At 38.2% G+C, this 25,375-nt stretch overlaps 1 protein-coding gene across 36 annotated transcripts in view; it reads left to right on the top strand.

Moving 5' to 3' along the window:
* The first annotated feature begins 879 nt into the window (after window positions 1-879).
* Window positions 880-25,375, top strand: part of ZMYND8 (zinc finger MYND-type containing 8) — a 66,172-nt gene continuing 41,676 nt past the window's right edge. For 5 of the 36 annotated variants that reach the window (XM_040650929.2, XM_040650915.2, XM_040650910.2 and 2 more), the window contains exons 1-4: window positions 1,333-1,383; window positions 2,064-2,142; window positions 3,260-3,400; window positions 24,767-24,837. In XM_040650929.2, the coding sequence (XP_040506863.1) occupies window positions 3,396-3,400; window positions 24,767-24,837 (76 nt within the window). In that variant the 5' untranslated portion in view covers window positions 1,333-1,383; window positions 2,064-2,142; window positions 3,260-3,395. Of the gene's footprint in view, window positions 1,079-1,332; window positions 1,874-2,063; window positions 2,143-3,259; window positions 3,401-14,556; window positions 14,629-14,809; window positions 15,033-15,659; window positions 15,710-17,190; window positions 17,312-19,375; window positions 19,467-21,322; window positions 21,490-22,793; window positions 22,924-24,766; window positions 24,838-25,375 lie in introns of those variants that run through there. The other 31 variants (XM_040650928.2, XM_040650914.2, XM_040650924.2 and 28 more) reach the window with 19 other exon arrangements.

Raw genomic sequence — 25,375 nt, 5'->3', positions numbered from 1 at the left:
GGAACAAATGAAAGCTATCCTGAAAAGAAAACCCTGCATTTAACACAGTACTATGCAAGCATGAACAGATTGCTCAATAGACTGAAAAGTTTTGGTTTCATTTTCATTAGCTTACAAGCATACAGTGCTTGCAGTACCACAGCTTGGATTTGGAAGCCTGTCATTGACAGCTGCAGCTGAAATCACAGAAAGCATAAAATGCAGTGAAAAGCATTGATTAGAAAATTAAAAAAAAAAAAGTATCTCTTCAGTGCTTGAAATAAGAGATAACCTTTGTGTTGTACACAAAGCTGAGCTACAATAAGTGGGATTCAGAGACCGATGCTCCCCCAAACATGCTTGTTTTAAACAGTAAAAAGGCACAGGGTAATACCATTTTAAAAGTAATACATACAAAAGGTACATAAAAGGTTCCCTTTGGGATCCCAAACTGGGTTGATGTTATCACAGCAGCAGGCACACGCTTTCACTCCTGGAAGCTTTTATCACCTAAGCTGTCACAGCCCCTTGCTACTTCTTTCAATCCTGAGTTCATATATTAGCTTTTATATTGTACTCCTCTACAGATAACACAATTTATTACACCTTAGCATTGGATTTGTCTCCCACTTAGAAGAAAATCACCTGTACATCACAATGCTCAACCTTACTCTGTGTGCAGCATCCTCAATGCCTCCAGAAGTGGGCCAAGATTGAAACAAATAAACAAATGAGTATTTTCTCTCAGAACTTCATGTCAATTTTAGTTCTGAGCGATGCGATTGCTAATGTTACTCAACTAATGGGGCACGCTGAGATCTTTCCAAGTACTTTAGAACAAACGGGGCCGTGACTCCCCGGGCAGAGGCGGGCGGAGGTGAGGTGGGGCCCCGACCCGCCAGGCAGAGGCGCGCGGCCGCACGGCGCAGCACGACCGGGCCCCTCAGCCGCGCGGTACCTCGAACACGAGCTCCAACAGGAGGCCCAGCGCCGGGCGGGACACGGCGTCCGCATGGTTCTGGATGACGAACGTGTGGCTTAAAACGACCTGGCTGCTATTTTTTCTGAGGAGACCCAAGCCGGCCCGCTAAGACAAACGGTACTTCTTCCCGCCTCCCCAGCCGGCTTCATCTTGCACGCTGTAAACACAACCAGCCCAATGCTCGCCCCCTTTCAAGCTCTAACCAATCAAGCTGAAGGACAAAATGATTGACAGCACCAGGAGCAAATCGTTAGGCGGACTGAAAGAGCGGGTTCGGAGGGGGTGGGTGTTCCACAGGCAGTTGGGCACGCGGAGGCGGGTTTGGTGTAAGCGATGTGGATCTCCCAGCCCCGGTGGGTGGGGCTCGCTCTGAAGGCCGCCGCTGAGGGCCGTTAGCGAGCGCGGGCTGTGCGTGAGGCGCGGTGAGTGCTGAGGCGGCTTCGTGCTGTGAAGGCCCCGTTTGAGGCGGTTCTGGTCTTAGGAAGTGTGAGAGGTGTGCTGGGCCGTCAGCTCTCCTCGCGAGTTCTAGAATCAGTGGATTTTTTTTGTTTTATAGAGAGAGAGTGGGTTTGGAACGTTATGAGGTCTTAAGAGCACAGTGATGGGGCATCTGCTGGAATATGGCCGGAGAAAATGAATCATATTTAAAAAAAAGTATAATACTCACTAAAACTTGAGTGCATAGGAGTTTACCTTTTGTTACTATTTGCTGTAGCTACATATTGACCAGTGGCCGTGATTCCCAGCAGCACCTTCTCTTTTCTCCTGCCATGCACTAAAGAAAGGGGCAGGGAATGGTCAATAGACGTGGGAATCCAAAACCACAGACTTACACTGTGCTTTCATAGCCCAAAACATGCTAACCTGATACATTTTTAAGCATTCATTTTGCTCTACCTCAGAGCAAGACAGGTAATTTGAATACTTTTCCTGCATAGGGATATGGGTTTTTTTCCTAACGATCTTTATGTGTACGGCTGTAAAAGTTATTTCATACAGCTTTGATGTTAGTAGATTTTAGGTAGTTTTATTGCATAAATTTCAGCTCTCATACTTTCAGAAGTTCCAAACAAGCAATATTGTTTGAATTTTTGTTTTGAAGCAAAGCTAAAGCAATTTGGGAGCAGATAACATCAATTACTTAATCTCTCACATAGAGGCATGTTTTCCTTTAGGAAAAGGTAAGGGTTTTTTTTTTATTTTTTTTTATATGTTAATCAAATTTAAAATTTGTAATTAATCTAGTAATTACATTATTTTAGCACAATGAATTTTGAGGCAGGTTTAGACCATGAGCTTTAATGAGATGATCAGATAATGTTAAACTAGTGTTTATGCCTCAAGAGCTGTTTGGTGACTTCTGGACATATTAGCTTAAGGTTTTTTTACATAGACATAGCTGTGTGCTTAAGAGGAGATCCTTGTTGTCTAAAATAATTATTTCAACTGACAAAAACCTTGAACCTATGTTTTTGGGTTTTTTTTCTGTAAAACATTGTGTGTTGGAGGCAAGAAAAATAGACATGGTGCAGACCACTGTTTTACTTCTTAAGAACCCTTTGGCCCAGCTTTCTTTTTCTATGATAGCAGGGTCCTGTTAAAATACTGAGGTGATCGCTTCTGTCTATTATAACATTTTCAGCACTCTTGAGATTGACTGAACTCTGACAAATGAGTAAACCCTGTTTGTTAAAGCACTATACATATGTATAAGAAAGATCAGCAAAACTCCATGTTTCTGGTGCTTACAGTTGGTTTTCTGAGGTATCTTTTCAGAATTTATGTTACTTAACATTTGGGAAGTGAGATAACTAGATGGGTCTGCATAAGAACAATACATTTATTTTTCTGACTACTAACTTCTCTGCTTGGTTTATAGTTCTGTGTTTTTGTTTTTTAAGCTCTGAGTCCTGGATTTAATGACCCAAGTTCTCTTTACCTCTTTGATTCCATTCCTTATCTATTATATGTGGACATGTACAACCTACACCCCACATGGTCATTTTAATTGTCCTATCCTTTAAATAAATGACCTTAGCAAACATAGGTATTCTTAATGGAAAAAAAAAATCTAAGTGAATAAACAAACAAAAACTTAGCCTCCTTCTAAGAAATAGTTATTGTGCCAACCTTTCCACTTTTCTGTATTTATTCAGTAAGGGAATTAAACTGAAAATTAACTTCAGCCAGCAAGGTTGAGAACAACTGCATAGTACTTAATACTTATTCAACTCTTCAGTTTTGTTAATTTGTTCTTCTAGTATCTAGAAAGCAACGTGAAATCGGTATCTTTTGCAGAACTGTAGAAATCAACCTGAAATCTGCTTACCTACCTGGAAGTAATTGAGAATGACTCCTTTATTTTATGCTTCAGTTAAACGAGATGAATTAATTCAGAGTTTGAGTAGATCTGGTGAAGAAAAAACTCATTGTCATGGGGTAAGTAAATCCAGTTTAAAAATCGTGATCATTTATTGGTAGTCATATCTGTTTACCTTTGGGAGACTGAGGGCCTGAAAGCTTGCAGGGCTTTTAGCAGAACCAAAAACTTGTGTTACTTGCTATTAAGACCTAAATAGAAATTTTGAAAGCAAAGTCTGTCATGTATCTAAGATAAGCACCATCCAACTTGGCTTATAAATCTAAAAGATTTGTTAGGTTGATTGTTAGGTTTCTAGAACAATGTAGGCATTATTTCCAAATAAGCCTTTGTCCAGTCTTTATGCAATTTTATTTTTATGCCTACAGAAAGTATGCCTATACGCTCTTGTGCTAATGGGTCTGCAAAAACAGCATATCTCACTTGTTTGCAGAGCTGTCCTTAAAACTGAAACCTTTTGTTCCAGATCCCACTCAAGCCCATTAACTTCTGATACCTCATGTTATCTAAGTTTGTTATTTTGGCTTGAACTTAGCATACGGTTTAAATAAGGAGTGAAGAGGCTCGTGTTTTTTAAAGTCTTTTTCATGCATCCTGTGATTCATAAGGAAGCATAAAAACAGAATTTCAGTATGTTTTTGGATGGTAATGCTGAAAAGGGAGAGAGAATGCACACGCTTTTTTCCAGCCTTTTCCCTTTTTTTATATTCCAGATAGATCACTCAAGTCTGAGTAACACTAAATTTACCTTGTCATCTACAAGGGGAAAGTATTTTATTCTCCCTTCCATGTCTTTAGCATTTATTAAATGGACAGAGTAAAAAGGTACTGATAATTGCAAAATAGTAACAGTAATACCAGAAAACAGACGAATCAAAACTAAATATGAGACTGCTGGTTGGAAAAACACTTCTGGCTCACTGTAATATTTCTGTCAACTTAACATTTCTATTAATTGTTACTGTTCACTACTTACTCAATAGGCACAAGAAGGGCTTAGATACATTAATAATTTTTAATTTGCCTAGAACAGATTTTATTGTCCTTGAAAGACTGTAATTTCCATGCATTATAAAAACAGATGAATGTTCTGGGTGAAACTGTGGCATCACCAGAGATAATAGGACCTGGATTTCACCCTAGGGTTTTATGTAATAAGCTATTAAACTGACATTTCAATACATGACCCTACAATGCAAAGACTAATATTTCATTAATACATTGATAAGTTAAATAGTCTGTCAAGGAAAAATTAATGACTAGAAATAATTGAAATTTAAATTAAACCCTTTTTTTTGTCTGGTATTTTTTTTTATCTGTTTGGAAAAGCACTCTTATTTTTTCTAGATTGCTAAGGATTGTTCTCACCAAATTGATATTTGTAAATATATGTTATGTTTTCTTGGAAATCTGCTGAGCTATGAAGCTTCACAGTCTATGAAGTACTGTGTCGACATATTACATTGGTATTGCTTAGATGTGGAATGACCTAGCTGCAAGTATCCTAAAATGGGTTAAAAATAAATATTTAATCCATTGTTGTTCATTTTCATTTTTGAAGTGCAATAAACCACAAAGTTTTAAAGAAAATTTAGAGATTCAGAGTATTATATTAAAACCCCAAATTAGGAAGTAGAAACTACCTGGAATTAATGTTTTTGTAAATAAAGTTTGTATAACCCAAACTGCAAAACAAACAGGAAAGAAAAAAAAAACAATGCTTTTTATGTTTTGTCCAAAACCAGTTTTCTTTCCTCTGTCATTGCGTCAGAGAGCAAAACTGAATAGTATAATCTTAACTTTCTTATTTAAGTTCTGTTGCTTTATTTTTTCCCCATAAAAGTTATGAAATTGGCTTATCCCAGCTTAATCATTTGCTCTGTACAACAGCTAGGGAGATATTAATGTTGGGAAGAGATATTTCTAATGAGATCAAAGAGGCATCAATAAAGATTTGTTTACATAGGACTGGATATTTAACTATAGCTTACATGGCAAAAACATGTATGAAATGAGACGTACTGATGATTTTAGATACTTGATGTGGCCAACAGAAGAGTATGCCCTAGAGTTCCAAGAGGTATGCAAGTTCTTGTCTTCCATCACAGTACAGGACAGATTGTTCCATGCTTACCTCACTAAGAAATAACTGAACATAGCTACCAGGTTTGTTTTGGAGGCTCAGAGTGGCAACTGCTGATGGAAGAATCAGGCAAGTCAGTGTAGGATGAGTCTGCTTTGGTCTTGGTTTTGATACCATGATGGGTTTTAACATGCTCTGCCTGTCTTCATGCTGCTACAGAACAATTGGTATCTCTGTCGCATGAGGAAACTTTACCCTCAGACTTTCTGTGATTATCAGGAAAACCAGAGAAGCATTTTTGCCAAAATCTTGAAATGAATACTGAGTACTATTACAAAAAATATTTTGAATAGCATTTTCTAGATTTGTGATTATTTGAACATACTTTTTTTTTTTTTCCAGTAAATAAATGAACACTAGGGGATGCTGCATTTCTACCAAAGTTAGAAAACAATGTAGGAAAAAATGCCAAATATCTGAAATTTTGCCATTTCCTTTGACATAAAAGGTGAGGGGAAATAGTTTTGGTCAATAGATATAGTAGCAGTATTTTATTGTTACATATCAAGTAAGTAGAAACAGATCATTTTTTAATCATTTACTGAAAGTTTGGGGAAGATGTCATTTTTATTTATGTATAAGGAAGTTTATTTTAAAGTATTTTTTCTTACAGAAATACCCAGATCAGCTTCAGGATCCCATTTCAATAGGTTACATGCAAAAGCAGATGAAGTATATAGTGTGTCTGAAATGTTCAAAACTATACAGATATTGAGTCTGGAACTCTTTATTTTAGAAACTATCCTTAGCCAACAAATACTGCACAGAATGCAGGTTTGAGATTTAAGTTGTTTCAGGACAAGCCTGGTTGTTTTGTACAAGGATTTGTGCAAAAAGAAGAGAACCGAGGAGTTGGTCTTGATGATCCTCATTGGCCCCTTCCGACTCAGGTGTTCTGTGATCTTAGGCCAAGTACTGAAAGGCACTTTAAGTACAGGAACACAAAGAACTAAGTGCACACAGAACTGTAGATGAATGGCAGGTGCTGCGTGGGGAGATTTCTAGCACTGAGAAGTCAAAGTACAGAAAGTCCAAATCTGTCAAATATTTGTATGTAATTTTCTTTTTATAGCAGTGTCTTTGAGGAAGAAGGAAGGCAGTACAGACAATGTGATTTGACTGCCCCTAGCCGTTGAAAGGGGCAGTCTCTTTCCCTCCCTCTCTCTGCAGTTTGTTGCTGAGTCTGACGGTGCTGTTGCATGCAGTTTTCTGCAGTAAACAAGTAGAACTGACTCACTAAAGGTCTATGCAAATAATAAATCTACTGCAATGGAAGGAGTCAGAATATGTATCTGGGAATGAGGTTGGGAATTATAGAACCTTTTCACTGGCATTAAGCTCCTATAAATTTAATGATCCTGTTTACTTACATTCTAAGGTATTACTTGAGAGCTGAGCCCCAGGCTTGTATACCAATAATATCTATGTTTTGATACAGTTGTAGTTTAGAAAACATATTATTCTCTGTGAATTAGTTTTTTCCTTCTAGGTAAGGCTTACAAGTATAGAACTACCAGAGCAGTCAAGGAACAGATAATGTATTCCTTTAGATTGTTTTGGTGGACTACGTTCAAACGCTTCTTTTGTCAGTCTTTAGATCATGTGATTTGATTTGTACCTTAGACTTAAAATTGTTGGTACAGGTTTTCCTTACTTATTTTAAATGTTTTCCTACCATCACATGAAGAAGAACACAAATGCAGTGAGAATTAGAATTTAATTATAACAGCTAGCAATCTTTTTTTCCTAGATAATATTTTTCTGTTGCGTTAAAGTGTTTGCACTGTGCTAATGTCCAGAACTGGTTGTTTTTCCAAAACATTCTTGTTACCTTTGAAAGAAGGATCAGAATGCACAGAAGATATTAAAAACCTGTCAGATACAAGACTACAGTCTGAGGTGCTTTTAAGAGAATTAGAGCTGGGATGCAGAGGGCAGTAAAACAAGTGGCGCAATACTAATTTTGTCCTGCAACAGTCTGTGAATGGATGTTGTATAAAGTTGCTTAACATTTTTAGAATTCTCTTTTTCTTCCTCTGAAATGTTTTGGTATTTCCTGAGTGAATAGTGACAATGAAATGCAGAGTATCATCACATCTTGTTTTAAAGTTTGTATTGTAGTGCTGGAATGTTATATTCTGCCAAATCTTTAAAAGTCAGGGTTAAGCACAACTACTATACAAGAAGTCAGAATACTGCTTCACAAAGAGGCAAACTGACATTTTACTTGAGTTCTTTCTGGACCTGTGGGAACTTACTCATAGGAATACATTTATTCTCTATATACTTTTGTTCGGTTGCATACAATTTCACTTTTGAATTCTTTAAACTCTGATATTTTCCATTTGTAAGGATATTGTGGCTTTATAGTAATGGAGTGTAGCAAAGTTCATTTTAATAAATACACTGCAGAGCACTCTTGCTGTGTTTACCTAATTTATGAGGGCTGCTCTGAAAGTAATGCATCCTATTTTATGATGTTGGCCCACAACATAACGTGATGTTGGTGGTATGGCAGTAGAGGTTGAACCTTCCCACCAGTATTCCATTACATTTTGTTTCTGTGTGATAGATGGCAGCAGAGAGGCAGTCTGACAAAATGATATCTGGCATGGGAGTGCGTATGAAACAAGGGTATGGAATTGAATTCCTCCCTGTTGAAAAAATGGCACTCACTGACATTCATTGAGATGCTTGCTGAACATTCATGGAGACCAAACAGCGTCTGTGAGCAATGAGGTGGTGGGTGGAGCGTTTCAGCAGCGGTGACAACAACATGAAAGGCAAGCCATGTTCTAAACGGCTGTGCAGTTTTTTGTGGGCACAGCATGCAGGCTCTTGCTCACGGCTGGTGAAAATGCACAGCTAATTGTAGTGACTGTGTTGAAAAAACATTTTGTAGCTTAGAATTTACTCTATCAAATAACGTTGTTATGCTTTTTGTAACCGTTGTAGTTTCCATGGAAATAAATGGAAGCATTACTTCCAGAGCGACCTACGTACATACTTGTATCTCATTGTGTTGTTGGCAAGGTGGTTAAATGCAGCATGATTTCTTCTGCTCTTTCAGCAGTATGTTATTCGATGTGAATATAGATCTCTCTACAGTAAGCCTTCCTTTCTGAAACAATTTTACAGTGGCGTGGTTTCAGTCAAGTCCTCATTCCTGTCACCTCATAAGGAGGACTTAGTGAACATTGTCTGCAAGTCTAACGGTACATGAAAAATAATAATTTTTAAAGGTGCCAAAATGAATTCAACTATTTATGGAGATGTTAGATAATGTGAGTGAAATGCATCCTGATCATGGCTAAGTCTTATACGTGGCTTCACAGACAGTGCCACAACTGTAAAATGTGTTTCTTTTCTTCAAAAATGTGGTTATATTTCAAAGTTTTTTTTCTTCATGCCCTTTCACAAGGCTGAGGAGACGAGGACAGATCTATAGTGTCATTTAGGTATGAACAGAACATTGTTAATGAGGCAAATCCTGTAAAAATGTCAATCCAGTGCTTGAGCATGTAGTTCCACAAAAATTTCTTCTAGTTATAGTGATCCCTTAGATTATCATGAGCTGCCCCCTCCTGCCCTGTTAGCCATGCCACTACAGGTGTTGCTGCAGCAGTGTTGTGAACTCTTGTGACTGGGTGCTTCTCCTGGGTTAAAGTTAGTATTCTGTTCACTGTTCCTGTCCTCTTGGAACTCTACAGACAGGTCTGCAAGAAGTGTGACTGCTATGGCTGGAAGGAATGGGAAATGCTGGTGAAACTATGGGTTAAGCCTTTGTGAAAGTGATTGTACTGCACATTTATGGTGGAAAAAGATTCTTTACTGCTCAAAGGCAAACTGGAAAAATGAGATTAATCTAGCAATTGGAAAAGCAGGTAGGAATGGGAAAGGTGTGTGAGGATGCAGAGTCTTAAAGCTGAATTCAGTGGATGGAGTTGCAGGAGAGAAGTACAAAGTGATATAGTTTAGATCTGCAGTGGGATGTGGTGAAATATAAATGTAGCTGAGAGAAAAATCACTGTACTGACTATGTTTGTAATTTCATCATTTTGAATATTTAGTGTGAGCTTTAGCTGATGGACTCTGGGATAATCAGCTTTTATGTAAAAACAAAACAAAACAACAACAACAAAAATAAACTAACCGTCAACATTAACAACAACCAAAACAACACATATATCTTTTTATCTCATGGTAGAAGGAAAAATAGGTCAGGCTTAATTATTTAAACTATTAACTAAGTGATTGTTGTGACTTTATCTTGTTAGGAAGGATGTGATGTCGGACTAAATGCTGCATGCGGGATGTCTAGCACTCAAGCAATAGAATTCCTTGTCAAAACACAGACTTCCTTCAGAATTTTGTACCTAGTTCTTTTTACATCCCCATACCCACAAACCTGGCATGTGCATTGGACTCATTACCATGTTGGAACAGAGTAGGCATGGTAAGTCTGCTTGCTACTCAGGTGCAATTCAATTGCATGGTGGATATGCTTTAGGTCTGATATACAGTGTATCTGCATGTGTCCCACAGCTGTTTTCCTGCTAACTGAGGAAAGTATGCAGCTTCAGATCAAATAGAAAATAAATTATATCTGTTAGGATTTCCTACAGAACACTTGATTTGAATATATGGTGACAAAAATCCTGTTTCATACAGGATATCCAACAGCCATGCTCCCAGCTGTGAAGTCTGTGAGAGTGTTTTCAAACTCTAGGGGTGAAAGAGATGAAATATATGGGCTTATGCCTTAAGATAACATGGGCTATAGCACCTCTCTTGAAAAGCTACAGCTGCTATAAAGCAAAGGGCTCAAGGGTGCTTTTTTTTTTTTTTTTTAGGTATTTTTGGCAGATAATTAAACGTGAATAGAGATTTCCTTTGGAAGGAAATGTACGTGAGGCACTTTCACAGCGTACTAAAAAAGGATGTCAAGAGAAACTTTCATAACGCATCAGATATTCAGTGTGCATTAGAAACAAAATCAGATTTTTATCTATAGACAGTAAATGATCAGTGTGATCCAGAACCTGGAACCTATAATGAAGGTGTACAAATGTATTGTTCTTCAGGATAAACACACGCGTGCATCTGGCCACAAAGCCCTTTGATCTTACAGACGTGTCAGCTACCTGGTTGGCATAAATGCATCCTCCAGTAGTTGCTGATAATTCACAGAATTACCAGCCTTGTTAGGCAGGTTAGTAAATCTAAAAGCAAACATGTTTCTAAAAATCCAGGAAACATCTTCCTAGATATTTTTTGCTTGGTTCTGTCAGATGGAGGTCTTGTCCTCCCGTCTTTAAGAAGTTACTGATACTTTGGTAGATTTAAAGTAAAGGTGAGTAGATAGGAAAAACAAACAAACAAAAAAACCAACACAAAACCCCCATGTCTTTCGAGGAAAGATACTGAATTACAGTGTTTCTTGTTCCTAACCTTGAAATTAGCATTTGTAATCAAGGACTTGGAAATGCAGGACCAAGCTATGAGACCTTAAATGCAACTTCTATCTCCTGTGTTTTGCTTATCCTTGGAGAATATATTTCCCATTTCCTTTTGTGCATCTGTTCCACACATTATTTTTAAAGCTCCATCTTTTGTTCTACTGTTCTCTCTCTGCCACTGATATTTTCACCCCGTGGTACTTATTTTTTGAGGACTGAATAATCTGCTGCTTCCTAAATAGGTGCATATATCTCAAAACCCCTGCTTCTGTCACACAGATAGATCTCTTCCTTAGTGGCATTTATTTATATTTTGAGGCTTTCCAGTATGTATTGAATCTTATAATTCCTTACAGCACTGTTTTCTGCTTGTCTTTCTTGGCAGTGGTACTTCCTGGAGAGAATATTCTACACAGTGGGCACAGTTCTGTGCAAAGAACCTATTAAGTAGAGGAGGTTGCACTTGTAACATTGTTGTCTTTTAATTTCCTTTTGACTGTATTCCTGCTTTCTGTTTTTCCTTTATTTTTTTTTCCCCTTCTATTTTGCCTTTTTTAGTTTCCTGCATCATAGTCCTATTTCCCCTTAACGTCTTTAAGGCACTGAAAAGGACAAATGCTAGCTAATCTAATCTCTCCACCCTCTCTTCTGCTTGAACAAAGCTTCTAGCTTCCCCTGTCTCTATCTTTTGTTTTCTTTACCTTTCTTTCCCATCCCCCTCCAAAACATTCACCACTCCTCTGTAAAAGAATTGGTCAAGCTGCAGCAGGGCATGGGTTCATCATGATTTGACAGGATCTTCTGAGTTCTCAAGATGTACCTGTGTGGTAATTACTGGGCCTGTGTCTCTGGCTATAAAGGATATGGATGGACAAGAAAATGAAGAGCAAGATATTTCAGGCTTTCCCTTTTAAGTTCTGACAGAATTATGATGGCTATTTTAGCAGTGTGGATGGCTGACTGCAGTGGCCTGATACGCTTTCTACATTTTTATCCAAGTTCTCGCTAATGACTGAAGAATTGTAAATTTTGCTTTTGGGCCACCATTTTCCTGAATCGAGAGAATAGGACCTTAGGCCTTTTCTAAGGCTGCTTCTGCTTCCGTCTGCTGCATGCCGACTCTCTGATCGGTCCAAGCGTGTCACTTTGGCAGTGTTCCCAGTCACCAGCAGCACTACTGCATTCCCGGATCGTGTCTTGGGTAGCACAAAGCATTGACAAGTTCAGTGTGTTTAGTTTTATTTCCTTACTGTACTTCACTGGCATTATTATTATTTTAATAGGTAGAATAATACTGGAATAGAGCAGTCGATTAATAAGCATAAATACAAACGTCTGATAATCCTTTCTTAGAGTTACTGCGTGGATCAAAATGTGGTATTTATGTATTGGCAGTTGGTGTCTCTGAGTGGCATAGAGCTTTAAGTATGCATTCAAAAAGAAACCAATCTGGAGTGGTTTGAACTGTTAAAACTGATGTAAGTGCTCACTTGAATATCATGCATTTCCAGTGCGTTCTTGCTGCTGCAGTGGGCTGTACGATTCCCTTTATAGCAGCACTGTCATTTCTGCTACATTCCTAAAACAGAACCAACTGCCAGTGTAATCCATGAGCCTTCCTGCTCCTTGCCCTGAAAAATGCTGCCAAAGCTAAAAAGGGAAAATGCTTCCAGCAGGGACTCCAGAATTACTTACGAGATGAGAATTTAGACTGTGGGCTGTTAATCCTCTATTGCAACCTAAAGCACGGGAATGCAAAGAATGTAAGCACGGTGATAGGATGGTGGTTTTCCTTTGACAATGATATCTCAAGAAATAATCTGAATTCAATATGGAGTAACGCAGAGTAGTGGTATTAATCTTTCTGAGTAGCATAGTTATGAGTCATGTCAGCTCTCAAGTGTAGAGATTTGAGTGGTAACATAGTTGCACCATGAGAGAAGCTGGTGGAGGCTGGGGGTGGGGAAGGGAAGTTACCTTTATTCATGGCGATTGTTTCTGGGGTAATCAGCACGGGGGTTAAGTTCGTGAAGTGCACGTTCTGTTTGCAGTTAGCCTCGATTAATGGCAGAGGGTTTTCTCTAATTTTTGCACAATCTTGAATCTTGTGTTGGAAGAACCTTTATTTTGCTTTGGTTGTTTTAGCTCAGTATTTGAGAATTACTGTTTTAATACTGAATTTGCCCCTCTGCAACTCCCTTAGTTTTTGTTTTTGCAGACGTAACCTTCTGATAATATGCAATATGCTTCAGAATCACCTTCTCAGCTATGATTTCCTTTGTAATTTGTCGATGGCAACAGAATGTTAAAGCCTAGCTACCAATACGGACACACAATCCTGAACAAAAACACGAAGCCTTGCTGCAGCATTTCTAAAGAGATGACCTTTGAAATACTAATCTGCATTTGACACTTCCTTCCTCGCTGGCACAGTGATAAATCCTCCCACTTTTGCTGTATTAGGAAAGGGAGCCAAACTGCAGAATTTTAGGGAAAGGACTTAAAGCATTTTTGAATGCAATGTTTGGGCATTGGCCACATGGGCCGCTTACATGCTCTTTTCTCGTTTTGTTTCGCACGAGATAAAAGGCAAAGCAAAAACAAATCCAACAGGCTGCATTAATTCCTTTTTGTGAAAGCGAGAATTTGCCACGTGGAGGTTCTGCTGCTTTTCAGGGCCTGCCTCGTGCCTTAAAAAGCACCAAGTGCGACAGGGTTAATGGCCAGGAAGCGGCGGCTGCGGCCGGCAGCACGGCAGCCGGCAGCAGGGCAGCCCTGCAGGCCGCGTGGTGGAGGCTGGGGGGGCCCGGGCCGCGGGTGTGCATCGCTGCCATCCCCATATTTTGGGTCGTTCTCTGCAGCATTTTTATAGTCAGGGAGGGCGTGCACTGAATGCCAACAGCCCTCTTTGATAATGTAATTTCAGCTGTGTATTACTTGCTCCAGAAATCAGCCATCAGGCTTTTCCCATGTAGGTTTTGGCTCATGTTGTCTGGAAAAAAAGAATAAATCCCACTGTCAGTGTATGGTTGCTGTGGTCAGTGTTAATGTACGTACGTGCATTCTGGATTTGGAGGATTCTGTCTGAATTTTCAGTCTTTAATGTCCACCTCTCCCATGCATATGCACTTTCAGTTTATTTTGTTCCCTTTCTGTAGCCTTGCTTTCACTGTGTGAAACACAGTGGAGAACACCAGAAAAGTGAATTTAGCTTTTTGTTTGTAAAGAATCGTTTTTGTGACCTGGGTGAACTCGCCCTCCTTCAGGTTTAAAATAGCCAAATGCCTTCAGCAGGGACGCGTTGAGACACGTTTGCTCAGTCAGGCAGTTTGTGATCGCTTTCCTCTGCTTGAAAATCTACCTATTTCATACGGGAAGTCGGCTTTTGGGAGTTCTTTTCGAGTTTTTTTGCTGAAACGGGCCTAGCTTAGCCTGTCTTCTCTGTGCACAGGATGGCTCCTGCTTGCCAGAGCTGCACAAAGATAATCGCTCAGGAAGTGTTTCAGCCAATCCCCTGAAGCTTTACATTCAGATTTACGAAAGTAGCCAATCCTGGATTAGCTTTTATTAGGAAGACAGATCATCAAGCTGAAGTGCCAAGCCCTTTCTGTCTGAGTACTGAGAGCCTGTCCTCCATGTTTTATAAGTATTGACATAACACTGTGTTAACAATGCATCCACAGAGGTAAGCCTTACTTTTTACATTTTTTTTTCTCTAAGACCTATGAGTTGTGGGTTGAGAGTGTGATTCTCTGTGATTTGTTGTGCAAAACTCACACCACAGCACTTTATTAAGTTGAAACTGTTTAAATTTGCTTTCTTGGGTCACATGGTTAGTAGCCATTAGCCACAGCTTTATTTTGCAGACTGGCAAAACCTTGGCATACCTACTTCTTCACAGGAGGCTGGTGTTTTTAGAATTTAACAAGATCCTGGTATTCCAAAGAAGCTTTCTGTCTCTGAGCAGTTTGCCAGCACTATTGTCTGTTGTGTCACATGCCTGCTGAAGAGAAAATGGAAGCTAGGGAGCAGATGCATTTAACTGCCCTACAGGGAGTCAAGCAGGGATAATGGCAGACAGAAGAACAGGCAAGTTTACCTTTCTAAACAGTGAATGGAATAGCTAAGATAAGTTATCTCTGAAAAAATATGGGATTTAAAAAAAACCTAGACATCAGCAAAAACTGCTAATGGCTGATTGTAGATATTGGGCCTAGGTGGTGGTGTGCTGTTGCATCATGTTTTTTATGCAGCTTATCTTAGCTTAAAATGATTATTGAACTCTTTTTCTTGCAGGGATAATTAATACAATGTGTTTCTCTTTCCGAGGGACACTGTATGGTTAATATTTTGTTCCTTTAAAAGGGAGTTTTTATGCTGCAGATTTTGGAAATGGGTTGCTGCTCAATAAAATGCAGCAGTACATCAGTTTGCAGATCTGATTCTTTATGGAAAATGTTTTTTAACTGTTAGCTTTCTTCTTTTACATATTTTGAGTAAACTAATGTACCTTTTATCTGTGCCTTTTTGTTTTACACTGTATCAGCCACAATTCTGTGTTGTGGAGTCCAGAGGATATAAAATCATCTGTGGTTCATGACAGTAGTACATGTTGTTCGTTCTTGTTTTTTGTCTTTTTTTTTTTTTTAACTTTTGGTTTAATGCTACGTAATTATTTCAAGAAATTCCTTTTTGATCAATTCCCAATTCTGCCAGCCTGTTGTATCTTCTTAACTGGAAAAATGAGATGGGTGCTTGAACAGTTGGTAAGTAAGCAGCATGCTACTCTAAACATTTTTAATAGTTTTCCAAACATTTTGTTTTTACTGGGTCAGTTGGTGCAGTAGATGAAGTGATTTTAGAGGTTAGCCATGTAAAAAATCCGATTTGTTTAGCGTCCATTTTAAGGGACTGGTACGTGTAAACTGTTCCAATTTGAATGCACTGCTTTTTTTTTTTTTTTTTTGATAATTTGCTTCTAAAGTTTGAAACTTATACTTCTTATGCACTTCTAGAGGAGTGAAAAATATTCTTGCTGTTTGTTCGTAGATCCTTAATTACCACACTCATAAGGGTAAAGCGCAGTTTGGTTGTTAGGTTTGTAAGGTGTGATGAGAGTGCTAGTACTCAGCTATGAAGTGACCATACAAAGTAAAGTAAATAATACTTAATGAGCGTATGTTTTTGAAAGTATACAAAGTATAATATCAGATAAACTTGCTCAATTTGTGCCTGATTTAGAGCATTTTGTGCTCTTTATTAAGATTTCAATTGTAACCTTTGCCTGCTTGTTTTAACAAGCTGTTTTTCAGTGATCACCAATATTATTACAGAAGCAGTGGAAAGGTGCTCTTTTAAGCTTTGGTATCATTTTTGTCCTGCTTTTAGCAGTTCACACACTTTCATGATTTTAGGAAGCTTTGAGCTCAGGTAGCTTTAAAAATGGCAGTGCCTAGGTACACTTGCATGTTAAATTCTGTAGAAGGTTGCCAAGATAGCATTCTGTAACATAGTCATTTTCTTGTGGTTACTTGTTTCTCTGAGTATCTTATCCTAAGTACCTAGCTTTGCTTAAACTGCCCCCCCCCCCCACTCCCCCCCCCCGAATAATATTACATTCTTAGTGTCTGTAGTTCAATTTGTAACCTGAAACACTGCTGTGCTGTACCACTGAGTTTCATGTAATAGCAGTTTTGTGCGCAACTTGAATACATTTTTCAGCATACGCAAAGGTGCTAATGCAGCTAAGATGTTACTCTGGTTTTTTGTTCTTCGATTGCTAAAAACAGAAATTACACTGGGACATAATTTTCCTAACAGTAGGTTATACACATTAGCAGTTTACTTTCAGTCTCAGGAATTGCACAACATAATATTTGTTTAATATGAGGAAGCAGGAGTAAGTGATCTGCAATCAAAAAGCTTGTATTAAAATGGCTCCCACAGGTTTTGTTAAACTAGAATCTGTTCCAAATCTGCACCTCCAGACACACTGCTGACAGTGAGGCATATTTGTATAAGCTGCCCTTGTGCGTGGAATGAAACATAGCGTCGTGAGTCTGCTGAAGTTCCCTATTTTTAATCACTCGAATATAATTCTTTTATAGTTCACAAAAAAATAAATGTCTGCATTGCAGCAAGATGTCTGAGGCAAGGTAGAGACGGCAGTGTTGTTTTACAGATCAGCCCAATCACGCTGCTCCATGGAGTGCTTGAGCCAATAGAAGCAGAGGGTAGGTTAAAGATTGACAATTGCAGTGGCAAGGCTGAGAAAGGCCTTCTGGAAATTTCTACCATCTTTGTTCCATCTAAGTAAAGCAATTTCAGCCAAACTGAAGAATTTCATGTATTTTTGGTGCTTTGTCAAGGTATGATGTTATCACTCACTTTCATAGATTGCATAATAAGAACCACTCTGCAGTTTTTCTGCTGTTCAGGACAGATGGAATATGGGGTTTTGTTAAAGTGGTCGTCACGGGGTGTGCGGGGGGGAAGCACATATTCTTTCTACCCAAGATTTTACAGAACTGGATCTTGTTAATATCACAATTAGACAGAACATATATGAAGCAATTTAGCTGAGTTTTATTCAGCTTGCACTAAACGGCCATTATTCTAATGTAACTAGCAGTTAATCTTATAATTGCACTTTAACTTTTCAGGCTACTAACGAGTAGTTTGAATTGCCCAGGATGAACACGATTAGCAGTTATTATTTTGTGCCAACATCCTGTTACTTTTATAATTAGCTGGACAAAGAATGCAGTGGGAGAAAAACAAAGGGGTGATCTGGACTATAAACTATGATGAAAACAGTAGCTCTTTAAAAGCTCCACGCTTCTTTCATTCTTCCCAGGCAAACTGTTTTAGTTGGAAGCTAAATAGCGCTAGGGAAAAATGAATGATTTCTTTAAACAAATGACACTGCTTAACGTAGTGAGAATGAAAAAAAGAACAGAATAAACCACTCTGAATGTGATGTTTTCCCCTCTCTCTTCAGGCAAGAGTTTTGAAACATAGGGGAAAACCTACAATTATACTAAGAGAGCATGTACTGAAAGAGACTTCAAGCTCAAAAATCAGAAACAGGCCAACTGAATTAGAAATTTAGCTCTTGATATCAGCGTTCACGAGCTTCAATTGGCTGTACTTCCTGCCCTGTCTTCCATTTTGTGATATCACTTCTGCTTTATTGTTGCTCTTTGGCTTTTGTTTTGTTTTGTTTTTGCTTTGTTTCCAAGTGTACTGCTCATGTGGATCCAATAGCTGAAAAGTGATGGGTGATAATCAATTTTCCATAGCAATGGTGCCAGTTCAACACTACTGGTTTAAGGGTTATAAATCTTAGTAAAAGTTCCTCTCTTCTTTGTCTGGAATTCAGGATATTAACTTGAATCACCTAAATATCGTGAAAGCTAAACATAACATTTTCCCCTGAATATATGAATCCCTTTATAGTGAATTTAAGCCAAATAGAATAGGATTGATTTACTTAATTGTTGTTTGCAACCCCCTTGGAAGTAGTACACTGTCTGTGAGGGGTCTGCAAACCACAAACTGAAAGCCATTGTAGTAGGCCATCTAGTTTGACCTTTAAAATTGTATTTAGAAAGTATTTTTTTAATGTATTTTTCAACTAACATGTCTTGTATTCATGGGTTAATGTCTAATTTAGAAATGGCTGCACAGAAACTGAATTTTGTTTATTTGGTGCTTATTTGTCATTTTCAGGTTAACCCTTTAGGTTTTGTGGCATCAGTGATTTACACTGGGAGATGAAAATTATGTTGTAGCAGTATGTTCGCATTCTTAGTGTAGCCAGTATAAATCCTTATTTTCAAATAGGATTGTTCTTGAACTATGCCTTTATATCTGTAGCTGTTCTTGTTGCCATGCTTGGGCCTCAGCTCAGCTATAGTGTTTATGGTCTTCAGAGGACTGCATGTCACTAAGGGTCTCCCTCCCACCCCTGATGTTCTATTTTGTGGCACTGTTTTGAATATACACTGAACAGCAGTAAGATTTTGAAAAGAAGGTAAATGTTCTTGAAATATCTGTGTTTTGGCATTGCACGATAGCTGAGGTAACAAGCTTAAAATGCCGTGTGTAGATAGCTGAGAAAAATTCTTGTGTGTTTTAATTGCACGCTAGAAATGTAGCATTTTGCAGGAGATTCTGCAGGAGGATACATAAAATATGAGAGGCTCAAACTGGAGAGCGAATCTAAAATGGAGTGATTTCCTTAGTAACCTGTGACTTCACAAAACCCCGTCTTGTGCCTTTTTAGTTAAACATTTGGATGTCAGGTGTCCTTCTGTCATACTTTACCATTTCTGATCTTTAGATGCTTGCTTTGAATATAGCGCTGCTGTTTAAACAAGAGATACTGTTATTACTGTTTATTGAATAAACTGCTACCATTTTAACTACAGTACAGGAATGAGGCAGTGCAGTGCTGTCAGACGCCATTTTAAGAATCCTGCATAAATAGCATAGCTACCGATGAGTAAGAGACTGTTATAGGTGAGTGCTTATACAAAGCTGCTATTTATTCAGCAATGGCATGCAAATATTTTTTCTCAAATTTTTATTGAATGCAGTTTTTTGAAATCATTGTTTAGGTATGCTGCTCACAGATGTGATATGGGAGAGACAGGAATTACCTTAAGGATGAAATTCAGTTCTAGTGCTTACAGTCTGAAATAAGTGTGGTTTTTTTTTTTTTTTTTTTTTTTGGTTGGTTTTCTATTAATTAAAAGGGAAAATGAATTCCATAAGTATATAATTCTTGGATTAATGTGTTTATTCCCTAATGTAGATCTAGACTGTGTATGTGGGCATTGGCTGTTCTGAGTGGTTTTCCATATCTGTCAGTTTTTCTCGGTTAAATGTCAAGGTGCAGCAGTTCATCTGCAACTTTTAATTGCTCTTGGTGGTTTATATAGATTAGAGCAGCTTGAAAAAATTTTTGTGTATGTACTTGTTTTTTCCACATAAGTACTACTGCCAGAGGAATCATTTTCCTAAACAGAAAAGTCAGTATTTTATTTGCTTGTCTGAAATTTGAAAAAGTGGATTTCAGTTAGATTTGAAAAAAACAACAAAACCTCTTCAGGTTAATATGGAATATTTAAAGATGGTGCAGCTAAGTTCTTTTTGTATATTTACTGAACTATCACTAAATCCTGTCTATTTGCAACCTTTTTTTTTCTTTCTGTCCTCAGCTATCCCCGAAGGAATAACCTCCACCCCTTCCCCCCTCTCAGACATGTTAACATAATTTGCATGAAACAAATTAGTTTAACATTTTAGGAGATTTTTTAAAGTAAGTTCTGTCATTACAAATGGGGAAGCTTTAAATGATTAATTGCTGTTCTGGTCAATTGACAGTGAAACTGGCAAAGCTTAAATTTCAATTGTGTTCCTAAAATATGCTACTCTGTGTTCATTGGGTGTTCACTCATCTTAATAAGAAGCAAGAGTAGCTTCCAGAAGAATACAAGGTATTTATTATATTCACCTAGTTACTTAATTGCATACATACAAGCATCATTTCTGATCTGCTACATGAGGGTGTCGCATCCCTTATATACATACATGATAGCACTGCAAGCTGTCTGAAAGAACAGCTCTAAGCCCTGCAAAAATGAAATCTCTTCAAAAGATAACTCTGTAGGGTGGTCTGCTTGATCACACAGGTATTGTTTACATAGAAATAGATGTTTGTTTGTACTTATTTTGATGCTGCTTTTAATTTTCATTTTATTTTCATTATGGGTAATAAAATACTTATTTCATGAGTTACTGCATTTGAACTCTTGGCTGGTGAAGTTTCTGTGTTTGAAAGTACCGCTTACAGCATTTTCAACACAGTCCTGATGTTGATGGCAGGTGCAAAGGTGAAAAGATCTGTCAGCTTTAGAAAAGTTACTGTAAACTTGCTGTGAATTCTTAGCATGTATTTACAAGCTTGTATTATAAAGATTACTGTTTCAGCCATCACTGCCTCCATTCAGTGTCACGTTGGGCAAGTCATAAAAATGGCATCAAGTAAAACAATGGGATGTGCTTTTGAAGAGCTGAGTTTTAGGTATCTTTTATAGCTATGTGTAACACATTTATTGAAATCCTCCTCTCTAATAGTTCAGTTTTTTTCAAAATAATCTCAGTAATTTTCTGATGTTCTTAAATGTTTGTGCTCTTAAACAGGAGAATGACTAAATGTAATAGAGAAAAAGGAGATAGTCTGTTTATACGTGAGACCTGCTCTGAAAGTAATGCCTCCTATTTTATGATGTTAGAGGCCGACACTGGTGATACGGCAGTAGAGATTGAACGTTCCCACCAATATTCCATTGCATTTTGTTGCTGTGTGACAGATGGCAGCAGAGGGACAGTCTAACAGAATGACTTCTGGCACAGAAGTGTGTATGAAACAAGGATGTGGAATTGGATTCCTCTGTGCAGAAAAAGCAGAGCCCATTGATATTCATCAATGTTTGCTGATCATTCATGGAGACCAAGCAGTGGATGTGAGCACAATGAGGTGATGGGTGGTGCATTTCAGCAGTGGTGACAACAGAGTGAAAGACAGGCCATGTTCTGGATGACCATGAAGATTGTTATGAGCGTGGCATGCAGGCTTTTGGTGGCTGATGAAAATGACTAGCTAGTGCTGATGGCTGTTTTAAAGTAGTGTTTTGTAGCTGAGAGTTTGCTCTAACAAGCAGTGTTATTGTGCTCTTTGTGGCTGTTGTAGCTCCCATGGGAATAAATCAGAGGCATTACTTTTGGAGCAACGTACATGTTTGCTGAATTTTATTTTAGATCTATTTGAAGGACAGTGGGTGCAGGTGTGTGGGTAGGATATATTCACCTCTGCTGAAACAAAGGCGTAACTTCTGTGTCAAGTGGTGAGTGCATTTCTGACTGTACTTTGGCATTTCAAACCTTTGGAGAAGCTTCAGACCCCATCTTTTATAGGATTAACTATAGATTTATCAAGTCAAGGCTCTTCATTCATCTTGGGACTGCTTATGGAGAATGTTTTTCCTGTCTCTTTAGATCTATTGAAGGAACGCTTTAAAAGGAGATCTGGCTGAATTTCCTAAAATATTCTCATGGGAAGAGACAGATTTCAAGCTGAAGAAATCTTAGGAGTGGTGTGAAGTTAATCACGTGATACTGCAGTACTGGTTTTGGGCCTACAGGAGTAGAGAGTCTTCAGTCAGCTGCAACTTCCCAAGCTGCTTTGGTTGGGGATGTAGGGACAGTTCCTGCTACTGTGTTGATCTGCCACACTCATTTCTCAGATTGTATTCATGCAGGACTCTGAACTTTTTCATACTGACTTGTAGAAACTGTTGTGTTATTCTTATTGTGTTGTGTTCCCCTGAGGTTGTGTGGTATGAACAAAACACACTTGATACGTTCAGATGAGTCTAGAACGTCTGGGCTGTTTTAATGTAGCATAAATGGGAGCTACTCCTAAAAGGATATGTCACTTTTCACTCCTTCCCCATGTGCCATTCACTCATTTCCTCTTTCCTGCACACCCACCTGTGCACTGAGTGAGATTGTGGAACTGATTCAGTTAACGTTAATGTGGTTTCTGTAATCACAAGTCAGGTATTGTTGAGACTTTCCCTTTTAGTAGCCACCGATGTAAGATGGTCTTTAAGACTTAAAGCTAAGTCGTTACAAGACTTGTATGTCTGATTTGCTGAAACTGGATCTATATTTTACAAACAGGTAATGCATGCTGCCTACCTACTTCACTTTTCACGGAGTTAGTGTGTGTTATTACATATTTACAAGCTGATTTTTTTAAAAAGTGTTCTTCTGTTACAGTTTGGTGATATGAAAATAAGTTTTTATAAAGGGGGAAGGGAAGAAAATAGAGTGCAACATGGGAAGAGAACAGTGAACTCATCCTGTAAGCCCATCCCTTCCCGTTGCTTAGGAAAGAGAATGGGCAGAGGCAAGTGGTGCATGAAATGTTTTGGTGTCTGCAACACACTGCCAGCTCCTCTTTGCTGGAGGCCCTCTGGGAAAGGGTGTAACAAATGCACAGTATAATTGATCTGCCCATGCATAGTAAATTGGTGAGCATTGTATTATGGTCAACTATGCTATGCATTTAATCTGTCCGTGCAAAGTAAATCTGAGAAGCATTGTGCTGTGGTCAACTGTGCTATACATTTACCATAATTCTGGTCACATGGCTCCCTTTCTGTGCTGCTGAAATTAACAGCATAGTTAATAGAACTTGTGAATTATTGCTATAAATGAACTACAAATATACAATAATGTTTTCTGGAATTGATGGATCTTCTCAGGTTTGGGTCTTCCATACACTAAGCTCTGTTCATTTGTATTTAAAATTTTTGCTGACACAATTATACTGTTTACGGGTGTGGAAGGAATTCCAGCCCGACTCTCTGGTAGTTGATTAAAAGTGGTTTTGACAAATGCCAGAGTAAAAAGTCCTGCTGGTACATTTTGCTTTTTTTAGGAAACTGTTTCAACTTAGACTAGTAACAAAACTCCTGCTAATATAACTGTCTGTTAGCCTGAAGAGTTTTTCTGCTATAAATATAACCCAAGTTCTGCACGTAGTTTCAGAGGTCTGTTTAGCTGCCTTAGGCAGATTTAGCCGTAGCGGCTAAAACAAAGGTCTCTAGCTATCCTTCGGGCCTCTGTGGCAGAAATAGATGTCCCTTAGCTGGAATAGCTGAGTGGAATGCTCTGTACCAGCAATAGATCACAGTCTGCCGTGTCTATGTAAACTGGTATCTGCAGCAGCTTATACTAATGCACTGGACAGTAAGTTATTACTGCCGAGGAAAAGATTTACACTGTGCTTGGCTGTTGTGCTTTGGTTGTGTTAGTGGACAGCTGTGATACCTGCTTCAGGCACCATAACTGCATTTGTCAATGATTTTGAATTTGGGCTTGCTTCAGTCAATGTCATATTTTTCTTTTTCATTCATCTATAGTAGTCAGATCTCCTAAACTGGTGTGTAACTCCAACACTCCTTTTTTTGTCTCTTCCACTTTGCTTCCTCAGATGGCTTTAACTAGCAAAATCTATTGAGCTATTTTCCTGCATGATATCAATATAAGAAAGTAGAATATCTGCAAGTCATATGAATTATGTCATCTAATAAATTGTTTAATCCTACCTGGAGTAAATTACATGTGTCTGTATAAGGATGTGTGGTCGAATGATAGTAACAACTTGTTTCTGTTTACTCTGTATTATAGATAATAATTCATGAAGTTCTATTGCCAATAGTTTATAAATAGTTTTCTCTTATAGAGACTCGTTTAAAAACTAGTAAATTCAAGGATTTTTAAAACTGTGTTACTTTCTAATTTTGCAAACTTTTTTGTGTCATTAAATTAGTTACTTCAGCTAATCTGTTCACTGATGCAGGCGAGCATTTAAACATCAGCTGGAGTCTGTTCGCACAGCTTGCAGGGGCCTTAGGTTAGGAGCTTCAAGGAACAGAATTCCTGTTTGTCTGTCATGTACAATCTGTATAGACAGTGGCATAATCTTCAGTACTTGTTTACTAGCTTATCATTAGTGTGGAAATGTTACCTTTGTAATGGGTAACGTGCAGCATGCATGTGTATCAGGATGGTTTTTCTCCGTGTTTTGGTCCATGTATGCTCTGGCAAATAGCACACTTTAAATTTTGTCAGAAACATTAATGTATTTCTGTTTGACAGTGTCATGCTGAATTTCTGTATTTCAAGTTAAATATGAAAATAAAACAGTCTAAAACTATTCTAATTCGCTTTTTTGATTCCTGCAGTTTGGCTGAAGAGGAAATAAAGGCAGAGCAGGAGGTGGTGGAGGGGATGGATATCTCCACTCGATCCAAAGGTGAGTGAGAAGGAATATTCCATGTGTTCCATAACAGAGTATAACATTTATAATCCAGGACAGTGAAAACTGTGCCATTTACTGTGAAACTGCACTTGAGGGAAGACTCACTGTATTTTTTTTTTTTTGTTAAATTAACTGTTGAATCTTGGAATGTGTTTTAATTTTTGCTTAGTTTTCATTGTATGTCATACCCACCCCCACACTCCATTGTTATTTCTGATCTATGTGTAAGTAAGTTTAGATTCCTGGAGAGAACATCAGCCTTCTGTATCATCTTACTTGCCATGGCTTCCCTTGAAGATCTGCAATATAGGAGAAACTAATAATATGAAGATAGTATTTCATACAGTGACCAATCCTAATTTTCCTAAGAATAAAGAACACTAACACTTCTGCTTCCACAAAAATTGGTCCGCTGAATAGTGTGTGTTTTAAAAATGTTAATGTATGCATTTCATTATCCCCACTTGAAGTAAATTTTGGTAGTATTGCAGGTGACTGGGAATTTCTGTCCCTCTGATTTTTGAAGTTTTTT

Source organism: Gallus gallus, chromosome 20 (genome assembly GCF_016699485.2).
Source record: "Gallus gallus isolate bGalGal1 chromosome 20, bGalGal1.mat.broiler.GRCg7b, whole genome shotgun sequence".
Classification (NCBI taxonomy): domain Eukaryota; kingdom Metazoa; phylum Chordata; class Aves; order Galliformes; family Phasianidae; genus Gallus; species Gallus gallus.
Note: the sequence above shows the minus strand (reverse complement) of the source record. Positions and strands in the feature narration are given on the sequence as shown.